General features: G+C 43.9%; 1 protein-coding gene across 1 annotated transcript; it reads left to right on the top strand.

Moving 5' to 3' along the window:
* Nucleotides 1-13,290: 13,290 nt before the first annotated feature.
* On the top strand, nucleotides 13,291-18,054 carry FAM237A (family with sequence similarity 237 member A; the record flags this gene model as incomplete). Its single annotated transcript, XM_082311787.1, has 2 exons — nucleotides 13,291-13,699; nucleotides 17,915-18,054. The coding sequence occupies 2 exons, from the start codon at nucleotides 13,291-13,293 to the stop codon at nucleotides 18,052-18,054; spliced, it is 549 nt and encodes a 182-aa protein (XP_082167913.1).
* Between the last annotated feature and the right edge of the window lie 3,298 nt (nucleotides 18,055-21,352).

Genomic DNA, 21,352 nt, shown 5'->3' with positions numbered 1-21,352 from the left:
ATTCCAGAAAACTGCACAGATCTAACTCACGGTACTTGTAACAGCAGAGGCATTTTCTTATGAGAGGGAGAGAGGAGGGAGAGAGGAGGGAGAGAGGAGGGAGAGAGGAGGGAGAGAGGAGGGAGAGAGGAGGGAGAGAGGAGGGAGAGAGGAGGGAGAGAGGAGGGAGAGAGGAGGGAGAGAGGAGGGAGAGAGGAGGGAGAGAGGAGGGAGACCACCCCTCTTCCCCTCCCAGCTGCTTTGTACGAGCACACACCTGGGGCAAAGTCCCTTAAGGGGCTCCCAATCACTGCCAGAGGCCAGCAACGAGTGCTGCCGGTGCAGCCTTGGGCCAGGCCACCTTCCGTCACGGCGAACAAAGTGCCAGCGCCTCCCCTGAGGCGGGGGCCGCAGGACCCCGCTGCTCTCTGCGAGAGCCCTCCCTGTCTGCAGGCTGCCGCAGCGGGGCCCAGACGGGAAACCCGCGGTGCTCCCCGCAGTGACCGACGCCCTCCTTGCCGGCCTGCCAGGTCAGCTTGTTCCGGGGGCTGCCGAGCTATAGCCCTGCTCAAGGGGAAGTCCCCTCACCCAGGGGCTTACAGAAGAAAATGGCACTAGCAGCAGCAACCGACTTTCCTGTGACCCTGCAGCTTTGACTCGCCACGGACCACATCCTAATTGCCCGCGCACAAAGGGATGGGAGCTGTGCTGAATGGCACCTTTTGCTGTCAAGCTGAAGGAAGAGCCCAGATCACGCTGGCACAACACCCGCCCTGCTTTCCACCGGTCAGTGTGCTGAGCTGCCGGCAGCAGCTCTACGGACACTTAAAGCTCCAACTGTCTGTAGCACTTACCTTTGGCAAAGCCTGAATATCGGCCTTAGCGCAGTCACACAAAGTATGCTTCCAGTCATCTCTACAGCGTACGTAAACAAATACGTTTCTCTTCCTAACAAGGACCTCTTCCCAAAACATGATTTATAGCAGTCTAGTTTGCTCCAACACACAGCAATAACTATACAATTAGAGAATGACCGTACAGAACTTGCTGTTGCAGTGCTCGTGGTCGCGTTAAGCAGTCTCAATCAGCGCTTTCAAAGAGAAAGCTCAAGGTACTTCTATAATACAAGGATCCCAGCCTAAGCCTCCGTACTCCATTCATATATTTACATAGGCATTTGACGTATTCTGACTATCCATTTCCTCCCCAGACCCATTCCCTTGTCAACATGTCCCCTCCAAGTGAGGTGGGACAGCAGGGAAGCCAGATGGATGCAAAGTGCACAAGCAAGCCCGTTTGCTTTGGAGTCGGCCATTTCTCCCGTTTCCTTTCAGGCACACCTGAACTCCCTATTGCTGTTGCAAGGCTTGCTCCATTATGAAGTTACTCTTACAGGTATTATTAACAATAACATAGTTTACAGACAACGCGTGCTTGACTAGGATTTCTGTGTAATGAGAAAGCAGTTCCAAGAAACTGGAACTATTACAGTACTCCCCAGCATTCACTGAAAAGCTTCAGGAAATTAAAGATTTTAAGTTCTGCTTTGTTTAGTGAGGAAGCCCTGAACTCAAGACTCAAAACTGCCTCATTCGCAGGAAGAAAGAAACAATTCCCTTACACAGCAGGATCCTGACTGCCTGCTGTTGGATCAGAGGGCTGGACAGGTAGGTAAAACATTGAGGTCCCATTATTTTTTGCTTCAGCTTTCCTTCCTCTGGCTTGGCTGGGTATTTTTCGCTTCAAACATAAGATCTCTAGGACAGGAACTATCTTACTCAAAGGTGACCTTTAGCACCTAGCCCAGCGAGCTCTGATTTTAGGCAGAGCTGGTTGGCCAATACGTTTATGACAAACCCATGCACAGGCATCCAAAACAACTGTAATTCTTCACCAAATATGCTGCTCTTTAAGCATGCCTAAGTAAGAATAGAACAGGAGAGAAAGGACCTTGTTAAATCAAACTACAGTCTCTCCAGAAGCTCCGATTTAAACTTACTATGTAGAATTTCCACTCTAGTATCACCTTTGCAGCACCTCCTTTCAGAATAGGTTTCAAAGGGTACATTTGTGAAATAAAAATGGGGGTTTCAAAGGCTGAGTGGTCTGAGCTATCAAAAAAATAAAGAATAAAAATAAAATAAATTTAAAAAAAAAAACAAAACAAACAAAACAAAAACAAAAAAACAACCCAATGCTCTATCTGCCTCTATCACACTGTTTCCTACTGAAAATGTACGGGGTTTTGTCTGGACTAAGTATACTAAATAACAGAGCTTGTACTACTTCACTTGGAAAAAATCATTCAAGGTGGTGAATTTCCCTGCCAATAAGTTATGCATGACAACATATGAACACTTCTAATCAGATTTTACATGGAAACAACCATTTTCCTCTGATGACAGCAGTAGCACTAGTGTATGTATAAGGCATCACATCTCTGGTTTAGTGAGATGGAAGTACTTCATGAGTGCCAAGGAACTCTAGGCCAGAACTAGCAGCAGAACATAAAATAAAGCAGCTTGTTTGCTGGACTATCTGAGAATCAGCAGGTAACTAATGAAAGCTGAAGATCCCACAAGTCCAGCCCTTTCACAGGAGACAGAATTATCCTCGTTACTCTCCAGAACCTCCATGGACCATTTCTTGGCCCTAAATAATTTGCTGCTCCCCACCCCCCCCAATTTCTTTTTGCAGATTATTTTCCCCAAACAGCTTCAGATCTGAATGTACAGGCTCCTGGCATCGGGTCCCGGCTGCCAGGGGAGTGCCCGTGCCGCGGAGCGAGCGTGACAGTGGCAGGGCTAGCACACCGGCATGGCACAGAAGCTGCCCTGAGGCAAGCACACTCAAACACCCTTTTCTCCAAAGAGCTGCAGGAAAGAAACAGCCTTACAGCATGAAAAGGTAGGAGACGACATCATTACAATCCTACTCATCTTCAAGCAAGAACACACTGTGAAAGTGGTTTTCTTCCCCAGAAGATTTGGCTGTAACACGCTAGGAGAAACTGATCCCATAACAGGTTTGCTTTCTTAGATGTTAATGGCAGTTTCATGAAAACATGTTTCACTGAACTGCTCTTTTCACTGTGACATACCCAGGGTGCCTCTCACTTCTGCCTGGAGGGCCTGAAGGCAAGAAGGGTTTCTTTGCCTGTGTGTACTTGAGGAAGGAGGCGAGGGTTGGGGAATCAGGAAGAACCAACAACTTTATTCTTGAGCACGGAGGTATCAGTGCAACACCCAAATGGCAATGAATCCCTTCATTCAAAACCTAATAGTTGTCTGGATATAAATATCCTGGATGCCATTAAAATTAATCAAAAGCTCCCTAAAAACTGCACTGAATGGTTAAAATAAGACAACCTGCTCACAGGACATGAACAGTTAACTTTTAATGTACTATATTAATCAGTTTGGGTTTTTTTATTCTTTTCTTTGAATGTTTCAGTCTGGGTAGAAATATGGGAGGTTCATAGTCACATTCTTTACAGAGGTAATTTGCATTTATAGTGTCACATGTCACCAAATTACATTTTCAAAAATATATATTCATTTTCTAACCAACGTTGCTTAATTTGCACTTGTAAAATACCTGCTACAAATGTCTTTTCAAAGGTTGTGTTAAATACATTTGCCACAAGAAATGTTACCTCTTTCACAAATTAATTTAAATCATTGTCAATGATGAAGCCACTTCAAACTTCTGACTAACGGCACCTAAATTTACTCTTGGGAAAACACTCCAAATACGCCCCTGGTGACAGAATTGCTCACATACGACAGCTAGTAGACAAAGAGAGATAGGAAAACTTCTTTATTAAAGAAACATAGATCTCTTCTAATAAGGAACTGCAGTTCCTTCTAGTGGAAGCAGAAACCTGGGGAGATAAAAGCACACACACTCAACCCATTTACACTAAGGCCAAAATATACCAGTGATTCAAAAGGCCTTAATAAACAAGGTCCCTACACACTGCTGAAACAGGACGAGAAGATCTAGCAGTAGGAATTAAACCTCTGAGTGCTAAGATCTAGATATCTGCCACACAGTAGGAAAACCAGAACAGGAATATGAGCCATTTGATGACAACTGGGGAAACAAACAAAACATGCTGCATGGCTTGCATGACACACAAATAATCACCTAACATCAGATTTATCAAGAAAATATTAAGAGCTAGAAATCCTGTAAAAAATTAGATAGGCTTTGGCTTAGGTTTTTTTTATATGAAATACTGACTGCAGCACCAGCTCACACTGAAGATGCGCACACACATTTCTCAGAGTACACAAGATATTACTAATCAGTAGCAACTGGCAAAACCCAGTGGTATTCCAGACAAATACCACAAACACTTGCTTATAACTCAAGCTGTGTTCTAAACTTAAGTGTCACAAAAATCTATGCATTCAAATTGTCTAGAAATTAATCAAGAAATTAGACTTTACATTCTAGGCAGGTTTAAAGGTAGGACTTAACAGTAATCAAAACATTGCCTTTTAAAGTTACAGGCAAGGAGAATAGCTAGATATAGCATGCATCAGGAAAGAAAAACCAGAATACTGCAACTTACAACTGGCTAAGGTTTAGCCAGAAAAGGTGACAAGGCAAAGGTACTAACAAGCTGTTAAGTGAGATGCTGAAGCCCTCTGATATCACCAATGGTGGTGATATATGTTCTCACAGGGCCAAACAACAGACAGCAACCAAGACAGGCTCCTGATACCTCATGAAGATAGGTTGAGGTAACTTGGCTTGTTGGGCCTGGTAAAGAGGCAGCCAACGGATGATCTAAAAAACATCTATAACTTCCCTTCAAGTAATTGCAAAGATAACAGAGCCAAATTCTTCTTGGTAGAGATATACAGGGAACAATAGCCACAAATTAGGAAACTCAAGCTAGCTAGGAGGGAAAAAAAATTCCAGCAGGAGCCCAGCCACAGCTGACTTCATCTAGTGTTGCTTCAAGCAGAAGTTTGAACTACAGACCTCCAGAAGACTTTTCACCAACACTTCCTGAACTCCATGAAATACAACAGATCGCAGAAGTATGTCCTGGCGGAGGAAAACAGCAGAGGCAGAGCTCCACAAAGTTTGTGTAAGCCATCAGGGGCTTGAGTCCACTTCTCAGGCACAGGCCAGAGACATCCTAGGGTGCCCCACAGGCCTCCAGCTCCTGGCCCAGAAATCGTGGTCTCCTGCCTGTCCCGCGTCATGTCTGCTAGCTCCATGGAGATGTTTCACCTCATCACCAAGAGTGTTTAGCACCGAAGACTTCTATGTTTAAGTGACTACATCTTTCTACCAGTTCGAACTAGTTAAGCGTCACATCACATCCACTGACTTTCCTGCTGGCCATTTCAATAGAGAATAGATTCAGAGGATTGTTTAGAGCAGTGTGGGGTCACCAAACACTTTGTGACTGCAGATTCAATCCACCAGAAAAAATAAAAAAATTGGAAGACTTAATATCGAAAGTGTAAAAAACCATGTTTTGATACCAGTACTTTGATATAGACTGCCTGTCAAGAGTTACACAAGCCATCCTGGATGGGGGGTATGGGTGTGGTCAAATAATTGGGTGAAGAATTTGTTCCATTTTGCCCCTCTTTCCACTTATAAAACATCAGTATCCTGCTAATAGGATACAGACTGCTCACTCTCTTATATGATTTCCCAGCTAAAATTATTTTTTCTGAAACAGGTACTCTACTTTTCAAACAAGATCTGCATTCAGAGGCTTTCATTGTTCTTTACTAGGCAGTAGTGTAACTGTGAGTCCACTCACAGTCCTGACTCAAAGCCCTCTAAATATCATTTTAAAAATTAATAAAAAATACCCACAAACAGACTTTGGATCAAGCGTAAGTATTTCATTTCCAAGAAGCGCTTAGATATATTTGTCAGGGAGCCAATTTTAAGCACAGTTTAATCTCCTGCATAAAAAAGAATTTTAAAAGGTATAAATGGGAGTTAGATTCCCCACTTTGCCTTTGCGAATTTTGAAGAAAAATCAAGTCTCTGCCATGTACTATGAATTTAAAAACTAACAGACCTTTGGGTTTTCCCCCCTCTGAGAATCACAAGTTTTGCCTTTGCTGTCACTTAGCCACGTTTCACACAAAGCTGGGATAATTTGGAACCCAATTCAGCAAAACACAAACTTTCAGCTAAGAATATGCCTTTAAAGCATTTTTTGGATTAAGGCTTAAACAGGTCTCTTTATCATGCAGATCATTTTACAAAGCTTAGCACTGGGTCCAGGTGTGGCTGCTTATGGAAGTAACAGGCAAGCTCTACGTACCATCACACATGGCTGCCTCTCAGTCTCAGTGCTGAATCCAATTTTTTTTTTTTTAATTTGAGCTTGCTTAGCTCAAGCAACCATAAGCCATTGCCTATTAACTGCTAATGTTAAACCACATCAGAGGGTTTGCAGGGAGCAAGTCTAGGAAGGAAGCAACTCTGCACATAGTTGTTCATGCCTTTACTCTATTCAAAAATACAAATACCAATGAGATGGCCTCCTACTTTTCTCTCTTCCCATCCCCTAGTCCTATAGCCTGATCATTTTAACATTTGCTTATATTTTATGTTGATATTTTTCTGGTAGAAATAATGGCGTTTCCATAGCATTACATGATCTGAAATCTCTCTCTTATCTACGAGTTAAGGAATCAACTTTTCTTGATAAAAATATCCTTTTGCAAATGACTCTGGATATGACCTACAGCCCATCTGAATTAAATTCATTCATAAGATATGGAGACCCACTGAAGATGTGAACATTGGCTGTCAGGGGAATACATCATGCAGTGCAATGAAAGAGAGATTATTGATAGCCTAAAAAGGGCACAGAAAGCTTTACTGAGGGAGAGTACATGGAACTGAGTGAGATGGCCAGTCCTTCTATGTTTCTTCTCCACTAGGAGATTGAGGTGATGAATCCAATTATCAAAAACCTCTTTCCCAGAAATAGAATATGAGTGCTCTGGTTCAGAGGGAACAGAGTGTAGTAGGCTCAGTAAGTATTTGTGGAGCCAAGTATTTTATCTGTAGCAGTATTTCCCTTGAGCAGCGACTCTCATTCCTTTGAGAGCCCCTGGTTCAGCACCCTCGGGTCTACCAGAAGGATTCCGAGTGGAATGAAACCAATGTCGTTCTTGATCCAAAACCAGATAAAGCACTCCCCAGAAGGGGACTCAATTAAATAAACTCACTTCTTAACAATGAATCCAGAAAGGGTCCAGGTTGGCAGAAATGTATCAACTCACAAGAAACATTTTGCCTTTTCCTTTCCAGTTGCAGCCTTTTGCTCTACCCTTAACAGCATGGGGCAGAGTCCTTAGAGCAAGGCACCACAGATCCAACAGCATCAGCAAAAAACATTCCTACGGCATCTTAGTCCTGCTCTGGTCTGGTCTCCTGCACCCAGGCCAGCCATAAACACAAGCAGCCTCAGAGCCTTTTCTACCCAGGAGCTGCCTTTAGGTTACATCACAACATCCACGTCTTACCGGCGCACTTTCCTTCTCTCCCTTACCCAGTTCAACCCCCAAACGCAGAGGCTAGGAGAAGCACACTGGTAACTCACTTGCCAAGGGGGCTCCAGAGAGCACACGGGCCCAGAATCAGCTCCTACAGAGCAGACTTTAAAAAAAAAAAAAAAATGCTAAGGATCATATTAGCCCTAGAACCAGGGAGAAGGAAGTCTACTGGAACAGCCTGCATTTGATAGCAGAGAGAAGAAACACTGGAGATCCTACATGCGACAAGAGGCTTCCCCCGCCATGTTGCAAGGACTCCTTGCAAGGCATTGCACTCTTCAGTTCCTCCTGAAGTCTGTTTCAGCAGTTGGTGCTCACTGTTCCCCCATTCCCAACCCCACACTTCTTGAGAAATAGAGGGAACATGTGCAAATGTGCCAAAGTCCTACAATATAGTTATCTATATTGGTCCTAGCCAGATGGTCTCTCACCCCCAAAAAGTTCCTTTCGCTTTTGTTAAAAAATAACATTACTTACACAAAATATATTTTCACATGGATTGCTCATTGAGAAGAGGAAATAAAGCATCAGAAGAAAAACCCAACAGTGTTTCTTGTCATAGACGCATCGTAAGATCATGGGTTAGGAAAGGAACATGCTTCGTTTACATGGATTGGATGCACAGAAGGATGTAAATTATAAGGATATAGATGACTAACAGAAAAATCAGTGTTTCAAGCCAACTTTCCAGCTGGTATAAACCCATGTGGCCCCACTGACTTCAACAAAGATAAGCGTGGTGCTACTGAAGCACAGATGCTTCATGGAGAAAGGATTTCGGTTCAAAGTCCAAAGACAGAAGGGAGCTGTCAGTGAAAGTCTTGAAAAAAATGGGCTACTGCCCAGTTGGTATGGACTGGTGCAGCTGCACTGACTTCAGACAGTCAGACGAGTGCTACGTGATTTGCCCTATAGACTACACAGAGTTATGAAAAAAAGAATGTTCTCACCCTCGCTATTGCTTCAAATAGCTAGTGTTAAAAAAGTTATGCCTGACACTGGTTAGCAGCCTGTTCCCAGAGCCCCAGCTCTTTGGGTTGTATGTTTTATGCGTGCAAGGGGGTGGCCACAGCAGGCACAGTGAACGTAGGCAGAGTTGAGCTCAGGCTTTCCTCTCCGCACTGCCTGTACCAGGAGATGGCCCTTTCACCAACGGCTTCTGCCCCCTTCCCTACTAGCTTGGCCTATTTCCCTAATGCATACAGAGGTTTTGCAGCTGTTCCAAGGGGGTGCAGTGCAGAGGGGTTGCAGCCGAGAACCTCACAGAGAGGAAATGCAACAATAATAGACCACGTTATTATTTTTTTTTTCCTGAGGGAAAATGCAGACAGGGCCCTCTCCTTTTAGAGGGTTTGCAGCCCTCCAAGGCAGCTCTCCTTTACCTAAAGTTGTGCGAATTGAGCTGCAGTGAGTAGCTTAGCCCCACTGCTGCAGTTAATGCTTTTACTGGCTTTCTTCTGGGACTCTGCTCTTCTCTGGGTCTCTGCTTCAGTTCCCAGAAGAGCTGGATCTGCTGCTATATGGGCTGAGCCCTAGCCAGCAAATAATTCCAGCTGTGCCACACAGACTCCTGCTCTGGGGTAGAGGGATCTCCAGCAGCCAAGCGCAGCAAGCAAGATGCCTGGAAGCCAAGCCAGGTCCAGACAACTTGAGCTCCAAGGTGGGGACTTGCTTTTTATCCTTGGCCCTCCCGATGCGGCACTGCTAGCTTTGCCAAGCGCCCGGGTCGGTTACTCGTCCGCCACCCCTGCTCACAGCTTCCCCTCGGCCAGAGGCAACACCGCTGCCAGGCTGGCCCTCAGGAGGGCCGGGGTCCGTAGGGAGAGGAGGACAGGCGGAGCAGGGGAGCGGAGCACGCCTTGCAAAGGGAAGGAGGGAGGGCCGGGTGCCCGGGAGCAGCGCCCGGGGCCCCGGGGGTGGGGGCTTCTCCCCGAGCCCTGACGTAAAACCGAAGCGGGGCTGCCGGCTCCGGCTTCTTAAGGAGCGCGGCGGCGGGCGCGGAGAGCCCTGCCCGGCCCGGCCCGGCCCGCCCTGCACGCCGCAGCGCCGAGGTAAGAGCCGCGGGCGGCGGCGGGGCCGCGGGCGCCGGAGCGGAGCGGTCGGGACGGGCTGGGAGCGGGGAGCCGGCGGCGGAGCGGCGGCGCTGCCCGGCCGCTCGGGGTGAAGCGGCGCGGAACCGACGGAGCCCCCCGGGCGCCCCGCTCGGCAAACGGCGCTCGCCGCCGATGCGGGCACCCGCCGCGGCTCCGCGGGACCGGCTTCGGCGTCTTTAAGGTCTAGGGTCGAGTGCCTAGGCATAACGGATAGCTCCAACCAAGCAAAATAGTGATAACGAATGAGCTACTTAACTTTTTTATTGTTGTTATTGTAAGGCACTATTCATGACGGGAGGTGGAATGGGGGGTTCAACTGCAGGGGGGGGGGAAGTCAGAGCCAGAAGGTGTAAATAGCGCACACACACACACGAACTTCAGTTTATGGACAGTAAGACCTGAAGATTGGAGGGCAAAAGGGGGGAATTACATGGAAGCATTCACCACAAGCACAGGTAAGACATTAAGGAAAACTGATGTTTCTTGAGCATCCTCTAAAGGGTGCCCAAAGAAGGGCAACAAAGCTGGTGAAGGGTCTGGAGCACAAGTCATATGAGGAGCGGCTGGGGGAGCTGGGGCTGTTTAGTATGGAGAAAAAGAGGCTGAGGGGAGACCTTATCGCTCTCTACAACTCCCTGAAAGGAGGTTGTAGCGAGGTGGGGGTCAGTCTCTTCTCCCAAGTAACAAGCAATAGGACAAGAGAAATGGCCTCAAGCTGTGCCAGGGGAAGTTTAGGTTGGATATTAGGAAAAATTTATTCACCGAAAGGGTGGTCAGGCACTGCACCAGGCTGCCCAGGGAAGCGTTGGAGTCCCCATCCCTGGAGGTATTTAAAAGATGTGTAGATGTGGTGCTTAGGGACATGGTTTAGTGGTGGACTTGGCAGTGCTAGGTTAACAGTTGGACTTGATGATCTTAAAGGTCTTTTCCAACCTAAACGATTCTATGATTCTAAAAAGAATCCTGAACCTCACAGAAGACTAAGAGCAAAATGCTGCCGGAGTTTGACCAGACCATAAGGACTAGTAGTCCTGAATACTGGCCCTGACCAATGCCATTCACACCACACCTGAAACGGCACCCACCCTCATACTAGTGCCCTGCCAGCTCCCGTTGCTCACACCTCTGACAAATCCGGAACCCTTGTCCTTGTCTTACCCAGTTTTGTAACTTACAAAGTTTCCAAAGGGGCTGGGGGGGCAGAGAAGGCAAAGCAACCAGTTCAATTATTTACCAGTGCAAACCAGATGGCCCCTGTCCAAATGACAGAACCATCCTTAAAAGTCAATTTTAGTATTACTCCTTTGTTTGAACTATCTGTTGGGGGGTGGAGGGGTGTCCTCCCCATGGTCATATCTGAGATTGCTAAATTGTTTTGAAAACTAGAAGCTTGATAAACAAAGTTAATTATGTCCCTTGAAAAAGTCTCGGTAAACAGATAGATACGTGCATATTGCATAGCGTATATGCACAGGTGTCTGCAGCCCAGCGGAGAGGCTCTGATGCACAAACAAGTAAGAGTAGAGTAGTGACTCACAGGATGTCTTCGGTTTTGCTTCTGAGAAAGCAATCAAAACCTGCCTTGTGCAGCAGGGTACAGAAGAATGATGCTTTTGGAGATCTTGGGAGCAGCATGGGGACAACCACATTACTACCACCACTGTCATAAGTGACATCCCACTGGGCAGAGCAGTGTAGGAAGAGTGTGCTGTCCCTCTCCTATTCATTAAATGCAAGGTTCAGATGCAAGGCTGTCAAACCAATTCTCCTCATGAGATCCCAACTCAGATTAAAAAGTGACTGTAAGGAGTTGGAAAGTAAAGTCTGCATACCTCCAAAACGTTCCCACAACCTGACCAGGTAGCCAGAAAGGGGGCTAGGTAAGAATATCACTGCCAGGACTGAAATCTCTGAAGAGTCCTTTAGCTTTACAATGAAATATGTTCCACAAAGCAGCCTACCCTTCCCTGGTCTTGCACGCTGGCTGTGGCTGGGCTACCTTTCACACACAATCCATCTGCACACACTTATCCTGCCTTCGACATTTTTCTTCACATAGCAGAGCTACATTGTTTGTGCTCTTGATGATCACTCATAGAAGAGGCTTTTGACACAAAAAGCCAGTTGATTATTAAGTTAAGCTCATTAAGAGAGGTAGCTTCTCCCCCCACAACACCCTCCAGCAATCAAACTGAAAACATAAAAGCATGAATACTCAACAGATCAGCACACACATTAAACAGAACTGTTTGTCCTAAAAGCTGATCTCAGATGTTGCCGATTTCCACAAATGGGAGGTCCTCTATATGCCATGAGCTACACTAAAACCAATTCCCAAACCTGTTACACATGAGAAATGTGTATCAGAAATGTAATACTAGAAACATTTTAGAAAATGCACAATAGAAGCACATACTAGAAATGAAATCTGATGGAGACAGATGGGTCTTTCTGTCTGCAAAAGGTTATAATTCTCAGGATTTCTCCCACTATAGCTGCTAATTATCAAGTTTCACAGTTTTAACATAATAGACAATTGTTACAGTGATCTGCAATAAGCATCTGTACTTTTATACATATATATCTCAGTATAGGAAAGACATGGACCTGTTGGAGCAGGTCCGGAGGAGGGCCACAAAAGCGATCAGAGGGATGGAACACCTCTCTTATGAGGAAAGGCTGAAAGAGCTGGGGCTGTTCAGCCTGGAGAAGAGAAGGCTGCGGGGGAACCTTACTTCAGCTTTTCAATACTTAAAAAAGGGGGCTTATAAGAAAGATGGGGACAGACTTTTTAGTAGGGCCTGTTGCGATAGGACAAGGTGTAATGGTTTTAAACTAAAAGAGGGTAGATTCAGACTAGATACAAGGGAGAAATTTTTTACGATGAGGGTGGTGAAACAGTGGAACAGGTTGCCCAGAGAGGTGGTAGATGCCCCATCCCTGGAAACATCCAAGGTCAGGTTGGATGGGGCTCTGAGCAACCTGATGGAGTTGAAGGTGTCCCTGCTCATTGCAGGGGGGTTGGGCTAGATGACCTTTAAAGGTCCCTTCCAACCCAAACCGTTCTATATACATGTATACGTGCTGTATAATACAGCTGCTATGCTGTGGCTTTCCTATACCTTCTTTTCAGAACAGTTCTGCATTTTAGCAGGTAAAACACCCCTGTTCAATGGATGATTTTGCAACCTACCATTAATTCATTAGAACACACTTTCAACAAATAGATTTCCACCTGCTGTCCATAGATCTCTGTGAGTCTGCAGACTATTTTAAAGGGGTCATAAAATTTTGAGGAAAGCAAGCCTGCTTAAAGGCTTAAATTCTCTGTAAAAAGGAATGGATTTTTACTGAAAAAGGTTAGGGATCTGTAAGTCAAGAAAGGCCAAAAACTTTCAATACGAAGAAGTTCCAGATAAGAGTTCATTATATGGATTTGAGGATGATTAAGAAATTTTAACACATGCTTCTGCTGCACAGAGTAATGCAACTCCACTAGTATTTATATTCATACATGCAAAAAAGCAGATTTTCAAAGCGCAGAGAAACAATTATCAACATCTGAAGTGCCTTCTATATCATGTAAGGTACCAGGGCTTTGTTCCTGCATCTAACAATGAGAAGTTTTTCAGCTTCTTTTGGTTTTGTTACATTTCAGTGACACAATGGACCTTGGGAGCAGAGGAAGAATCCACTGCAACATGAGACTCACCTGCTCTCTGCTAATCATGGGAGTGTTCTGCGTGACACCTTTCCTCTGCCATAGCCAAATTGATCCACTAGCTCTTGGGCGAGCAGACCCCCAGTGTTGGGAATCCTCCTCAGCTGTCTTACTGGAGATGAGGAAGCCTCGCATTTCTGACTCTGTCAGTGGCTTTTGGGACTTCATGATCTTCCTGAAATCATCAGAGAACTTGAAACATGGGGCTCTGTTCTGGGACCTGGCTCAGCTCTTCTGGGATATCTATGTGGATTGCGTGCTCTCCAGAACCCATGGCCTAGGAAGAAGGCAGCTAGCAGAAGCTGAACAGAAGATCGCTATTCTACATTCTCAGTTCACAGGGAGAAACCAAGGTTACTACTCTTTTAATACATGTCTCATGGGCAGTAACTAGAGTCTAATAGGAAAGAAAAGAGATACAGGCTTATTGTGTTATGTCATGATAGTACAGAAACAGAGGACAGTGTTGCACAACTGCCCCCCGCTCACCCCAATCCAGTACAGTGCTATGTTTATGTTCACAGTGATCTCAGTAAAAATCTGGCCTCCAAATAACCTAAACTCTAATGACAGCTTTTAAGTTTCAGTTTGGTGGGCGAGGAGGGGCAGCAGAAAGTGAAACATAGGAGGATTCAGACAAAGGAGGCAGCTCAGCAACTGAACATACAAAGATAGTCTTCCACACCAGCATTTTTACCACTATTGTGCCATGGACAGGCTAGTTCTGATTCCTCATTCTGAGAGGTACGTCACCCCAGGAGCGTGCTGCACTGGTGCTGCTGGGGAGAGCGACAGTCTTTCAGCAGAAGAGTAAGGATACGTTCACTCACTATCTCGTAGTCAACCACTAGATATTTCCTATTTCCATACTGCTAACTTTGCCCAACACACAATGGAAACAGACCTAGGACTCAGATGCATGCAGGCTTTCAGGCACAGCTACAGCTTCAGGAGGAAGAACACTACTGATGACACCAAGTGCTGCAGTTCCTAATCTCCAGGTTCCCAGCCCCAGAGCAGAATCCCCAGGCTTAAAGTAAGTGTCTCTTTATGCCGTAAGGTGAGAGCTGGCACCTCACAGCAGGATCTGCAAAAGGTAGCATGTCACTTAACCTCCTCATTCCCAGGAGGAACATACAGCATAGTTTTCCTCAATCTCAGTCCCTTCCATGGCTTCAGTTCTGATCCTGCTACCAACAGATGCATCCTTCCCTTGAGAATGTCCACTTTCAGAAAGGGGCAGGTGCTATAACTTGATGGAGGGGTAGAAGTGCTGCTGCCGTCACCAACACTGTAGCACATAGGGCCCATGGGGAGAAGGCAAACTGCCTTTCCACTTGAATGGATTCAAACCCTTATCTCTACTTCCTAGATCAGTGTCTTAGTTATTAAGATGTTTGGGGGGAATGTCCATGGAATAATGAAGAACCTCTCTGGGCAGTTACCCATTAGAGTGACTCTAAAAAAGGGACTTGAACTCAGGATTCTTCCACCCCAGGGACACTATACCACTGAACTGTCCAGCTCTTGCCCACAAACCTTAAAATGTTTTGTGTATTGAAAGACAGGGTTTGAGATGGGGGTGAGGACCTCTCAATCCTTCCTATTACCTACAGAGAGTATCCTAGCCATTAAGGTAGGAGACAGGAGTTACGTTTGAACCAATCCTCTCAGACTAAAGAAGTCCTTATGTGTGCAGGGCCAGTTTCTGAACTCTGAGCCAAACAACCACTATCTACATTTTAAAAGCAAGGAGTGGATCCTATCCTGCTCTGCAAAGAATCTGAGCTATCACATAGCTCTGAGAAGATCTTCGCTGTGTTGAGATATGCTGATAGCAGGCAGCGCAGAACACCCTTCTGGTTCCCAAGTGGCCTTAGACATCACAAAGGCAACAAGTTGCTCAGTCCTGACCAGACTGATGCACTTTTGGGTGCAAACAGAATGCAGCTTTAGACACACGAGGCAGTAGGACTATCAAAAAGTGAGATACCCATCAGGCTAAAGCACCAGATGAATTTTTGTTTTCAGGATTGCAGCTTTGAATGCCACTGTCTAAATTCCCCCTTAGCCTTTTGTTTACATCTGGGTCTTCATGTCTATGTCACACTGTGATTTTCCTAAACAAAGAGCTTTTGTTCCAGTCAAGATTAAGAGTAACAGTCCAATGTATTTTGAAGAATCAAATTATGGGTTTTGTGATTAATACTGACTTTTGTTTACTCCTATACAGAGACGTTTTAAGCCACTGCTAAGTATTCAAACTTTAAGACAAACAAGGATTCCTGCCCTTCTCTATTCTTTTACCTATTTTTTTGTGAATTACAATCAGTTGATCTGGTTTCTCCATACAATTGATTAACAGCAGTCAGTAGCAGGCAGCTTATAGCAGTGACAGCCTAAATTTTTTTTTTTTTTTGGAGGAGCTATGTAGCCTCTCATCCAAGTCTCCCAGTTTCTTAACAAAGCCAGCTGTTTTAATCTTTGTAACCCTTGACCCTACTGCCTTGTTTTGTCAGTGAAAGCAGAAATCAATTGTTAATAATTGCAGATAGAAATCACATCCTAGCAAATGATGAGGAATAGAATTACTGCTGCTTATGTGTAGAGAGATGCACAAGCCTGTTTTCTTAGCCCAAAGAGCAGCACTAACAGCATTTGAATGACCTTATGTACTTCACTCCATGTCCATGGGCAGGTATGAATAGCTTTCAGTAGGCTTGTTTTAGAACTCAAACAATAAAGTAAGGTGTTTTGTGTTATACTGTTACTTTTGCAACTGTTGATAACATGTTTATTGCTCCACTCCATACTGAAGTTTTTCATCTTATTCCTCTTAAGTATTCACAACTTCAATTTTTTCTTTTTTTTTAATTGCAAACAGGGTCATAAATCAGGAACAATCTGTAAGCTGCATTCACTGTATTTCCTTAAACATATCATTGAATTGGAAAAGCAAGACAGAGATCTGAACTTGGTACAGAAATGCTGATGTTAGGGTGTTATTATTCTAGTATCAGATTTCAGAACTTAAGAATAAATCCCATGAGGTCATTGTGAAAACTGAGTATCAGGAATTGAGCTTTTCTAAGAAAAACCAGAAAAGTCCTCCAAGCCAAAAAACCTAGTGAAGTCCTTGGTAAAGCTTCTCAGTAGTACTGAACAGAACTACTCCATCACACCTAAGAAGCACTTGCACAGTTCCCCATACTTTGCCCTCCTGGGAAACAAGTGTGTTTGAGTGTACACCAAGACAGTAGAAGTAGCAGCCCAGGTCCAGACTTATAGGTTCAAACACTGTTTTCTGAACCCATCCAGTACTGCCAGGCTCCTGACTGTAGTTACTAACAGGTCTGACAATACTCTTCAAACTACACAATCCGTGAAAAACACACAAAAAAAAATCAGAACAGCTGTATATGAGTTATCTGACAAACTACCTCCAGCCAGCTAACACCCTACTTAACGCAACAGCATTACAACTTCCCTAGGTATCCTGCAAAGAAGTATTAGTCAGCTTTAAACTGAGACAAGTAGGGAGAGCCCTTTACAGTTACCTGGCTAAGGTATCTTTAGTAGCTCATTCCTTTCCCCTAACAAAAGCCAAACACCATGAAAAAGCAGGTTTCATAAAACCATTTCCAATATATTACAACACTGGAGTTAGATACATTATAACAACTCTTAATGAGCCAAAATAAGACTTAAGAATCACAAGGAAAATACAGCTTTTGTACTCACAGCAGATCTTCCTGAAGAGCAGCTTCCTCATGTAGGCACGTAGCATGTCCCCAGTATAAGGGGGGAATTTGAAGAATACAAACACAAAAACCTCTCTACCTCTTTTCCCCTCACCCAGCAGTCCCCCTGCTACCTCACCACTCAGAGTGGCCACAGCTGTGCACACCTCCCTCACAGGTGCAGGCAATTGGGCTCAGATCAGCCCTTGCACCTGGCCCAACTGCCAGGGACAGGCACAACTTCTTGTCCCAACTCTGCTGGGCTGCAGGGTGCCAAGGAGGGTGGTGGGGCAAAGGCTGCTGGATTATGCATTTGAGGTCTGGTAAATAAACAGATACTGTGTTAACCAGTTACTTTTTCAGAAGACAAATGTGTTGAAAGAAATAAAGTCAATCTGCTGGCTTTTGGAGATTGTTGCAAAGAAAATGCCCCATAGTTCCTCAAGGAAATAACAAATGTGCTACTAAATAGCATGAGAGATCTCATCCACTGTGCAAGGAGGTTGATGACAAGCCGGTGAGTCAGTAAGACTGAGCAGACTCAAGTGCTTTGACTCTGCTAATTACAAGTGGAAGAGTTTTATAGGAAGACTGAAGGAAAAGGCCTGTGCTGGGGGAAAAGACCAAAGTAATTTGTCACTGAAAGGCAACTTGCAAATGGAGGGATATGGCTATCGCCAAAACAAGATGTTCGGGGGCAAGGCTGATAAAATAGGGACCAGTAGCAGCTAAAGATGGAGGAAACATGGATGTGGGAAACTGAGTATTCAGCTGCTCTTTGCTGTTTGGAAATTGATTACTTATATGCATTTTCATGTCACTTTTCAGGGATATTTTCTCATATTCAGATGTTGCCAGTTCTGAAGAAGAAAGACTCCTTTGAAGATTTAACAAGTATCCACATGCATAAGAGTAGATCTACAGTACTTGGAAGAATCATTGGAGAGCTAGGGAAAAAGAGGAAATGACACATTCAGTCCAAGATCTTGATTTGTAGATATTTTTTAACTACTTCTCTTTATTTTTTGCATTTTAATCCTTATTGATGTTAATTTACATGGCGGAAGAAGGCCTACAACTATGAGCACTGTATCTCTGATTAACTTGGACCTGTGGGGTTTTTTTTAATTACCTATGAATTTAGTCTCCTTAATAAACTGCATGATTTATAAGCAGTTGCCTACTTTAATCTGTGTGTACATCAGGCTTTTTATAATGCATGTGATGACCTATTCAAACTACTGTCTCTTGGGTGCCAAAACAGGAAACAACTGATCCTTCAATAAAACATAGACAAGCAGAGTAGGAAGTTGCCAAAACCCTCCACTAGCTCCAAGACAGGATTAGAGTCAAAATGGTGATGTTTTATTATATGCATAGCTGTATACTTGTACAAAGCAACCACTGCTGAAAGATATCATCCTACTAAAGAAAAGTAGTACATATTTTTATATTAAAAATACCTTCCAAAAATGTTTTCAGCTTTCCAAAAAAGTAAAAGGTTAACAGGTTTTATCAGCTCCTCTCTTTGTTTTCACAAGATATTTTTACAGTATTTTCCCTAAGTTTTCACTTATAAAAAATGCCACTTCAAATGTTACACATTCTCACTTAAAGTGTTTAATCAAAAGAATTCTCATACATAACTTGAATTTGCTTCTTTTTTAGTTTGCAAGTTTTTTGTAGACAAATCAGTTTCCTTTGACTGTTATTGATAACTCTAATAGGCAATTTGATATTAAACAAATGCAACATAACTTTGGGCAGGTAACATTTGATGCTTTGATGAAATGAAATTTTTCCATGTCCTGGCTGCCTGAATGTAACTGCAAAATTCAGCTTTCCAGGGCAACTACGTTTAGTTGCTCATTCGAAGTTTCTTTCCTTGAGCATGTGGCAATATTTGGTTGCTTTTTTTTTTTCAAATACCCAAAGAAAAACTCATTTGCTGTGTGTTCATCAACTTGCAGAAATAGTTTCAAGCAGCAAAATGTATAAATGAAATCTTAAAATGGTTACTGGGCCTGGACAAAATACAAAATCCTGATCTTATGGAAGCAGACAAGAAACTATAAGAAGGCTATCAGCTTCAATGGCACTGAATTTGTGCTTAAAGTTAAGCATGCAACAAACCATTTACATGTTCAAGAGATGAGGGAACACTAAAGCAGGATGAGCATAGAAACACACAGTTTAGTGTACTCAGCAACCCCACCCCAGCTGCCTCTGCTGGCAGCCACAGCCTACAAGGGTGCTCTGCTACCGTGTGGGAGGGAGACAAGAGCATTGTTAGAACAGATCTGCTCACTCTTGCACTACTGTGGTTAATTATCTAAATTATATTAATATATCTAAAAGTGCCATTGTGCACAGCTTTGTATCAACATAAGAGACACAGTCTTCACCCACGGTCCCTACAGCTATTAAGACCAGCAACTGACAAAGAGCATGTTAAGGGCTGGATGCCTCAGCCAAGTAGGATTGGTATTGTAGTAGACCAGATGTTACCTGTTCCCATATGCTCTCAAGCTCTAGAAAATGTAAAACCAGACAGATTATCTGAACAGGTACTGTTTATCTTTGATGCTTTGCCACAGGGCCCTTTGGGAACAGGCTAGTGTTTCCAATTTAGATACGTCCCACCTGTAACAACAGGATCCCCTAGGAAAGGGCTGCTGGTAGCTTCCTTCCTCCCTTCAGATAGCAGCAGAAACGGTGAAATACCACTATGGGCCAAGCTGATGTTTAGCTTCAACAAATTTGCAATACTTGTCTGCTTCAGCAAGCTTCTTAATTAACAGGCTGTAGCATCATTTGGCCTTTGAGGAAATGGGCAGGAAAGGATTAGTATGTGGAGGAAAGACAGAGAAAACAGAAGAATCTCTAGCATAGGTCACACTATGGAGAACATTTGGAAATTACTAATGTAAAGGAGACAATGTGTTATTAATTGTGCTGAAATAAAAAAGGGGATGCAATTAATTACATGTAAACTGGCAAGTGATAAAGTTCTTAAAGGAACTCCTACCTCAGGCAATTTTTTCTCTCTGAAGGTCTTGCAGCTCAATTCTATTTTATAACTTAGGTCTTGCTTGCTTTTATCCAGGTCTCAACAATCTGGCATGAAAACACAATCGGATGATGCTGATAGTTGCTATTGATTCACTCACTATAAATTGGGGCCTTCTAGGGTGGCTGTGTTAAGAAAAAACAAGTGCTGTGAGTATGAGGTGCAAGCTGATTTGCTGTATGGGAAAAATTCAAAATGTCCCTGTGGTTAAAGACAGCATGTTGCCTCCTACTAATCTCCCCTGTAAACTCCATGGCAGATCTTGGGGTGAGCTAGGATTGTTCTTGCAGATACTGTTCCTGGCTTACTGTTTCTCAGCCTGAGTGTGTCAGCAGAAGGATGGGATGAACATGTCTGACTGAGGCTGCTTCATTGTCAGCTGAACTGAGTAACAACAAAATAAAAGCCTTAGGATTTTGTCCCTTTCATCTTACAGGGACCTGACAGCTAAACAACTGCTTATTAGCATGGGAAAACACTTCCTTGAGTCTTTATGCGCCGCCATGAAGTAAGAGTTCACGGTGGTTCAGGAATATCTATTTGTAAGAATTTGTGCTCCAGACCTGCTCTGTGTTGCATCGGACCAAACCAGTATTTGTCAGCTGTCACTGTTTCCAAACAACTTTAATTCAGATGCACTCACTCTGAAGGAGATTTAAAGCCTCATCAGAAGCTGATGGATATCTTCCCATAATCAACAGTTAAGTTCCTTGGATTGTTGTTTGTATGTCTTGGCACTGGTATATTGCAAAAGCTGCTAAGCTTCTATCTCACACTGTATTCTGTTATATGTGATAATATGGGTGTATCCACTTTCTAGTGACCTCATCACTATTTGTTTCCTGGGGTCCTTCTCCCTCAGTTAGTTTCTTTACTTTTCACCCTCTTTACCCTTCCTTTGCTAGAGACAAACTGCTTGTTGGCTTCCAGTTGCATACCATTATTTGTTGCTGTAATTCCTGAGTGTTTGCAGCATGTATAATTAAGGCCTGCTGTGACCAAAACTAGCACAAAGAACCAGGAATGTTCATTACCGTCACTACCATAGTGTAACATCTTTCAAGAAGGCGGCTGAGGTGCTACCAACAGAAAACAAGACTTCTAGCCATTTTAATGAGTCAGACAGTCCCTTTATCTTGGTGATTATAATTCATTCTGAAAAATACAAGACCAGGAAAATCTATGTGGAAAATTAA

This window comes from Platalea leucorodia (genome assembly GCF_965183815.1).
Source record: "Platalea leucorodia genome assembly, chromosome: 5".
NCBI classification, from domain to species: Eukaryota; Metazoa; Chordata; class Aves; order Pelecaniformes; family Threskiornithidae; genus Platalea; species Platalea leucorodia.
The sequence above is the reverse complement of the archived record's forward strand: the minus strand, read 5'-3'. Positions and strand labels throughout refer to the sequence as shown.